This window comes from Beta vulgaris, chromosome 4 (genome assembly GCF_026745355.1).
Source record: "Beta vulgaris subsp. vulgaris cultivar EL10 chromosome 4, EL10.2, whole genome shotgun sequence".
NCBI lineage: Eukaryota > Viridiplantae > Streptophyta > Magnoliopsida > Caryophyllales > Amaranthaceae > Beta > Beta vulgaris.
This window is the reverse complement of record NC_079205.1, coordinates 38,334,922-38,342,962: the sequence shown is the minus strand read 5'-3', so window position 1 is coordinate 38,342,962 and position 8,041 is coordinate 38,334,922. Positions and strand designations below refer to the sequence as shown.

The following is an 8,041-nucleotide window of genomic DNA, read 5'->3' as shown; positions in this document are numbered from 1 at the left end:
TAGGCTTTGTGATTAGAAATAGTGTTGGAGAAGTTCTTCTAGCTGGTGCTAAGTCTTTAGGTTCCCACGTTTCTATTATTCAAGCTGAGGCTTGGGCTCTTAGTGAAGGCATTAAGGGAGCCTCTTTCCTTAACATCTCTCAGCTCATTGTAGAAGGCGATAATTTAGGGGTCATCAATTCTATGAAGAATTCTTGGCGTATTCCGTGGGAGATTTCTAACATTGTTAAAAATGCAGGTGTGAATGCTCTTTGGTTCCAGGTGTGCGAGTTTCATCACTGATTTCGCGAAGCTAACAAGGCTGTCGATTTCATGGCTAAGAAGGCGCATGACTACCATTCCCTGTTATATTGGTTTCCTCCTTATTGTATAAATTTCTCCCTTATCATCCGAGAGGATATTTTAGGTTGGCCGCCGGACTAGGATGTTAGTCGAAGCTTGTTCTCCTTATCAAAACAAATAAAAAAAATTACCTTCTTTTTATGGTTGAATTTCCTTGATGCATTTTCTGTTTTTTGATGGCATGTGGGCCAAGAGATTTTACTCATTTTCCCATACTGAAAGTGATGACAGCTTCTCCTATACTCTTCAACCTCTAGAAGCCTCTATTGCTCATCTTCCTCGTAGCACCACCAAATTAAAGGTCTCCCTCACTGTTTATTCCAACACCACTAGTGATCATACATGGAGATTAACCCTGACCTCTTCCAGATCCGCAACCCATAGATGCTTCTTTATGATCTCTTCCTTCTATTCTTCTCTCAACCCAGTCATAAATTCCGTCACCAGTCTTACCTCCGGCAAAAGTACCTGGACCACCATCGGATCCTGCACCTCAGGCACCGCCTCGCTCAAATAACTCTCTAACGGTTTCTTCACTACTAGAACCACTGGAATCACCATTCGACCTAGCATCTCCAAGGAAGCTTGGACCTCTCCCATAACCACTGTTCTTCTCCTCTTCTACTTCGACCACCAGATCTATGAGGTGTTCTTCTAACACCACACCAAATTTTCCGCCCTTGGTACCGCTACCATTAAACCTTCTGGCAATTAAACATAGGTCACCATGACCATCACCTACAAATTCAACCTCTCCACCATAACCATAACTATAACCATAACCATAACCATAACCATAACCTAAAGATAAACTCAGGTGCTCTTCCTTGTCATTCCACTGCGTCAAACCTGATTTTACTTGCCACAAAGGTGTCGATGACGAACAGAAGTGTCGCATCACATGCTCCTTCAATTCTTGCCGATCATAGAAGGGCAGTAGCCGGTGTTCCTATTCGAACCACTGTCGTACATCGCCGTCAAGCCCTATGATGGCCACCTTCAACTTCGCTTCCTCATTTATCTGAAAAAATTCAGAGAAATCCTCCAATTAAAGGATTCAATCCTTCAAATTTTTCCCATTAAACTCATGAATTTGAAGCTCTTGTCGGATTCTCCTTTTGTCTTTAAGATCTGAATTTCCCTGATCATTTTTGCGTGTGATTTAGGCGAACTATTCTTGGATCCATGATTGCATTTGTTGTGCTGCGATCTGCTTGCAACCTCCATTGCGGTTTCTTCTCTCTTTTTTTTTTTTCTTTTTCCCTTTAAGAAATTTGAAAACTGAAAATCATATATTAGTCTCTCTGAATCGTTCGCTCTGATAACATTTGCTATTAATTAACATAGCTTGGACATAATTACTGGCAAAAATTAAGGAAGAAAATAATTATTTGCTTGATAAACTGAAATTACAGCAATATAAAAGGATAGTTACAAGCTTTCGAGAGGCTTGTTTTCTCCCATTGAACTCTTAAAGCTCACCCAATTTTCTAATCAATTTTCAACATGCTTTTCTCTCTCTAATTAACCCTATATATAGAGTAATTTCCTTATCAAAACTACCTAACTTATTCCCCCAAGTTAACTACCCAAGATAACATCTAAATAACCCTTCCTCTACAATATCAGTTCATAGCACTTAGGTATAGATAGACGAAACAATCGAAAAAATCTTCGTGCTTCTCATGTTCTAGTAATCAATTATCCATCATCCAAAGGTCGCTTTCCTTGCAAAGGAGTGACCTTATTAAGTAAATGAAAGGGATGGAAATTCCCTATTGGTTGACTCTAATTAGTCAAAGAGCTATTAGTTTGGCAAGTTCATCTTGAAAGCCTTTGGTAGAAACCGCTTGCTCAAGATGGCTTCCTTAGATTTGACAAAGGTTTGAAAGTTCTAAATTGATAGCTTGGTCTAAAGGTTCCGAAGTTGATGCTTTTTCTAAATCTAGGAAAGATTCCCAAACTTTTCCAGTCTTAGCATGTTCTTGGCCACTCTTGTAGGCTGTAGAGGCTACTTTACCAATCTTAGCATGTTCTTGGCCAGTCTTGTCGGCTGTAGAGGCTCTTGCGGCCCGTTTATCATAAATGGTGGTAATGGGAATGAATTTGTGTGTAAATTTGTGAAAAATATCATTGTTCATTCCCATGGTAATGCTAATTTATCATAAAGTGTCCACTTTCCTTCTTGAATTTTCATTCCCATCCAATACCACCTTGTAGGGTGGTAATGAGTGGTAATGAAAATTGCTTCCCTTTGGAGACAAAAACACAAGTTTTGGGATGAGATTGCTTGCCCATGGAGAAAAAATTTCTCCCCATGGAGATTTTAAGGATGCTTCACTAATAAAATTACACTTAAAATTCATTCTCATTACCGCAATTTATTAACGACTACCAAACGGGCCGTTGGTGTTATTTCAGTCCATAGTCAAGACAACAAAGCATAGAGAGATTATTGTATGGAAGTTTTGAAACTTCAGTTCACAAGCTGATAATTTTGAAAAACATATAACCAGTTTGGAAGTTTGGGTTCTTGCGAATCCTCCGCCTAGAAGTGCCATAATGGTGTCCAAAACTGTTCCATAAATCAAGGATGCAGAGCTGAATTCCTTTCTTAATCTAACAAATACCAATTTTGTTCAGTTTACAAGCCCACTCTACTAAAATTCTGGGAGAAGATATTTGTGAATCCCTCAATTTCAATGCAATTCAAAATCCATACCTAACCTTTGAAATCTCAACTTCCAATATTCAAAGTTCAAACTCCTCGAAATCATAATCCATTTCTAAACTAGCAAGGTGCAGACACGAAAACACTGCACTAAACTTCAAAAGATATTATGGTAACGTACAACTGCATTGCGTTACAAACTGCACATTTCTCAATATTCAAAATAATAACGACGAGTTGGCACTTGGGAGTGCAACTCGCCTATAAGATTCCACACCAAAAAGAAAAAAGCATTTGCAGTCAACTTAACCAAAATCAATAGGATGCTTCCGTCGAATATAGATTTCCTTACGAATTACGTTCATCATTGAAAGGCAGGTTCATATGCAATAAGAATGTGATCTGCTCGTAAATGTAAAAATATTGGATACAAGTGCTTCAGTATCAATCTATTAATCCACAACTAATTTCTCAGTGCAAGGTCTGATGTACCAACACTGGCAGTGTTAGGTTTTACAAATAATGGAACCTCACTGCCATAATAGAACGTAAGTAATAATACATCATTGCCACCCTAATTTTTCTAGTGACACCCTTTAGGATCAACTTTAGGCATCAGAGATTTTCACCCGACAAAACTTCCCAGTAAACTAAAACTTATCAAGGTCATGAACACCAAAAGAATAACGGCACATACTAAAAGGCAATAGGCTATCATTCTGAATCAGGCGAACCACCAGGAACCAACTGCATCACCCAATATCAGAAGACATAATTAGCCCGTGTCGATTAATTTACATTCCACAAAAGAAAATCAAACCGGTCACTTACAATGGCAATGTTGTTTCCGTTGAGCAAAATCTGATCAAGTTTTGTGATTCTTCGTCCTTCAGCTGTAATTTCACTGTCATACAGTGACAAAAGAAAATAAATGCTTATATCAGTTTTACCAAGTTGAATAAGATTTTAGTATTTACCCAGCTCTAGTTTGGAACAAAAATTTAAACTCCCCCAATACAGCACATGCAAATACCATAGGTATACAACTCAAATGATGACAGACATTAAACAGTTAAACGTGGGATCATAATGACTCAACATAAGAATAAAATTATATATTTCTCTTCAAACACACCATCAAAATCATAACATCAATACATCTTAACTAAACACCTTTCTTGTCATCTTCATAAATATACAACCTATGTTACTGAGACTCTGAGTACCACAGATACATGTTTAAGTGTCCAACTCAACTAATACATGAAAACTTTTTAAGCTTATGACCCAAAATAATTTCTCGAAGGGTCTATACCCATGTCAAAGTCGAAGTGTCTGGCACAGGGTACTTAAAAAAAGTCAGAGTAACATGAACATTCCCCTCATAACTAGTCAGTCAATGAATATCCACCTAGCAGAAAGCACTTTCCATTTGCTTTCACGTATTCAAGGCAGTTTGATTAGTCTGCCTCTTATATATCTAGCAGTGTCTCTTTCACCCCAAAAAAGAACACCAGCCACTTAGCTAATAGCTTGTAACCAGAACCCACCAATACTCACGTTGAAGCGACTGGCAAGAGGTACTTAAGGTAAGAATAATAATGAACATCCCTAATAACTAAAACTTCACTTAGTCAATAACTATCCACTCAGCTTTACTCAAAAATAACTATCCACCCAGCAGATAGGAACTTTCATTTTCTTTCACGTACACAAGGTAGTTTGATTAGTCTGCCTTTTAACTATCACTAAGCAGTGTCTCTTTCACCTTCTGGAAAACCACACCAGCCAATTAGCTGATTAACTTGTAAAAAGAGGTCTAGAACCGACCAGTACAAGTTGTATAACTAATGAGTCCGCATGCACAGATAATTGATATTTCTATGGTCATGTGGGCACCGATGCCCGACATGAAAAGGAAAGGATCGAACAATGGAATATTTGCTAAAATTGGCCACCCTGCTTGCCAAAGAACCTTTCCGAGCAAAACAGCTGGTACCAACAAAATGAAAAAGGAGCTATCAAGTTCCAAACTTTTGGCAAGGTAAATCCCCCATGACAATATTTTGAAAGGGTTCCTCATATGCTCCTCATATAGAGGATGCTAAAGTTACAAACTGAAAGGCATCCCAATGAAAAAGTTTCACAAAAGGGCATCCAATCAAACAAGATTCATCATTGACTTTACCAAGCACATAATTGTCAGATTATGAGATTGCCTGATGTTCTTAAATCTGCTAAAGTGTCTTCTAGGTTGTATTCCCACCTCGACACCTCCATCTCTCATGACCTCATCAACGCGCCTTGCTAAAAAAAACAAGAGGTGCACAACTTCATGTTCCAGTCGAAGGTTATTGCACCTGTCTTTCCTACAGTATACTCTGTTACATGGACTCGCCTTGCACTTGGACACGCTATTCAATATTTAGGTAGAAAATGCGGGTTTATGGCCAGGCGAAAATTCTCTTAACCATAACCTCATGCTCTTAATGTGAGGATCTGCATGCTTTCCTTATAATTGCTCATTAAAACTCAACCTTTTGGTGCCCTCTTGTATATACAATAATATCCTCGGAGTCTCATAAATTTGCAAAATGCACCGAAATGGTATAACAAAATAAAACTAAAAATATCTACCCAGAAAATAAGTCCTAGAAACTATGAGTAACAGATTGAGGAACAAACTTGCAAAGAATGCAAGACTACTAAATGCAGAAAAAAATCACCAACTGTAGGCGAGTTTAATAACATTTAATAAGGAAAAGACCAAACTACCTTTTTGACTTGATGCCACCCATGAATTTCTCTCTCCCGAGTCTTCCCATGAATTTTTTAAATTTATTGATTCTCTAAAACATTACTAATTAATGACATTGGTGCTTTATTGATGATTAGGTGCTAAAATTAGTGTTGTAGATCTACCATTTACATTAATCATCTTCAATTTTGTTCCTTCTTTTCACATTGGGTACTTCAATTTGGGTTAAAATTCTTGTGTGTGCATTTTTTTCCATTTGTATCATTCTGGGCATTTTGCTGAAATTTCAGGTTCTTGAAGTATTGCTATTTTTAGGTTCGAATCTTTATAGGTGTTCTGTCTTGACTAATGGCAGTGGAAACCGGTTCCTACCAGCATCAGTAATTCCACTAGCTATTAGTGCACATAAACTATTAATTCTAGATTCCAGTAGGTCACGCCTACTCCAGGCCAGGGGTCAATCACCATCCATCTATTTGTACAAATCAGTCTATCAATCTTTTCAGGAAGGAATTCGGTTACTCACAAATGAGAAAGATTAGAATATAAGCATCTCCTACATTTACTAACCATCATTCCACACTAGCCTAAATAAAAATTTCTCCCAAATGTCCCAGCAATACCCTCAAAAAGCCCTGAACACGGATAGTATTGCTATTTATACCTTAACCCCCCCCCAAAAAAAAAAACAAATAATCAATCATACCTAACTCAAATGTTACTACCCATTGCACCACGAAGGCAACTCAACTGAACTGCCCGCCATAGCCGGCCATCGCCACCAACCAACGTCTCTAACCAATAACCACTGCATTACTAAGTCCACTTACTTAGCTAAAACAGACATTCTGTCAGTTAGGTCTTCTTGACTCTACAGTTCAATTACGGGTAGACGATTGTAAATTCAGGGGCGCTGAAGGAAGGAGAAGGATGGCAGGTGAGGCGAAAACCAACCGGAGGCGATCCTATAAGGGTATAAAACTGTAATTCCCAATCGTAATTAGTGCGAGATACAATAATACAGGGCGATTGATAACAAAGCCCTTTAAACTATCAACTCCTCCTCCCCATAAAAGAAGAACAAAAAAACTATACAAATTCTACATCAGAGCAACTGCCGGAAATAGAATTTGGTTGAACGTTAAAACCCTAAATCGGAACATATGCTCACATACAACAAATTGATTCGCCGAAAAAAACATTTGAAAACTGAAAACCCTAATTGGAAAGCAAGAAAAGGTGGAGAGAGAAAGAGAACATACTATTCAGTAACGTCTTCAAGCACCATGTTCACATACACATCGAAACCTCGAAGAGTGCCAACAAGTTCCTTATCTCCCTTCATTATCACCCAAATTTTCGAACCTATGCACCTGTCTATCAACTCTGTAATTCACCCAAAAGAATTCAGTTATAATGAACTCAAAAAAAGCAAATAAAAAGATTGAAGAGTACAAGCAGAAGGAAACAAAAAAAAAAACCTGAGGGAAGAAGTTGGGAAGGATTGTTTGACGACATTGGAATTAATATCGGACCTTGTAGAGAGAGAGATTGAGTGTGTGTTTGAGGAAAGGAGGAGTGATACAACTACAAGACCTCACTTCGATAGAAAGACTGCCGAGTTACCCGACGTGGGTACAAGCCGCGTTTGTGCTCAAGTTAAATCAGGTTTAACAATCCGTCTAGATCTGGGTCACATTAAAAATATTGTGAACCAAGTCTAGGTACGTGCGCCGCTACAAACTAGTTACTCCCACTTTTCAAAATTCGTAATTTTCTCTCTCTTCAATAAGATTCTCTCGTTCTAAAATTTTAACAAAACAGTTGTTCAGAACAAACATACACTATATCATGTCAAAACATATCTCTATTATATAAGCCAATGGGAGCTATGGTGTCCACTTTTGAAAAGACTTATATATCTTAATCTCACAAAAAATAATAAAGAATAAATTTTTTTGATTCTTTCCTCGTAAATATTGGTATTCAGGAAAGTTCTACACTACTAGAAAGACATACATTGAAAAGTATAAAAAGAACAAACTCGCAATTTAAAATATAAACTGAGGATTAAATTAATTTCCAAACAATTATTAAAACAAAGATTTACAAAGATTCTTACTATCTAAACTCTTAGTTGCAATAACAATTTCAAATAATATGCATAAAGAAACCATAAAAGAATTAAGAAATTTTGATAATATTCAAATTTTTTTCGGGCTCACAATTAGTTGAGATAATAATAGAGATTAAATAGATTAACATACATCA

At 37.3% G+C, this 8,041-nt stretch overlaps 1 protein-coding gene across 1 annotated transcript; it reads right to left on the bottom strand.

Annotated features, from left to right (window-relative positions):
* Positions 1 to 3,397: 3,397 nt before the first annotated feature.
* LOC104885046 (sm-like protein LSM5) lies at positions 3,398 to 7,410 on the bottom strand. Its single transcript, XM_010669755.4, has 4 exons — positions 7,252 to 7,410; positions 7,033 to 7,156; positions 3,844 to 3,916; positions 3,398 to 3,759 (listed from the first exon to the last, which is right to left on the bottom strand). Exons 1-4 carry the CDS (start codon positions 7,286 to 7,288, stop codon positions 3,727 to 3,729), a joined length of 267 nt encoding a protein of 88 aa, XP_010668057.1. The 5' UTR covers positions 7,289 to 7,410; the 3' UTR covers positions 3,398 to 3,726.
* Positions 7,411 to 8,041: the final 631 nt, after the last annotated feature.

Bases quoted from the DNA above. Each gene is read 5' to 3' on its own strand.
- LOC104885046 (XM_010669755.4), bottom strand. From the start codon at position 7,288: ATGTCGTCAAACAATCCTTCCCAACTTCTTCCCTCAG. The intron at 7,157-7,251 runs GTTTTTTTTTTT...GGTGAATTACAG, and splicing joins TTCCCAACTTCTTCCCTCAG to AGTTGATAGACAGGTGCATA. The intron at 3,760-3,843 runs GTAAGTGACCGG...TGGGTGATGCAG, and splicing joins ACGGAAACAACATTGCCATT to TTGGTTCCTGGTGGTTCGCC.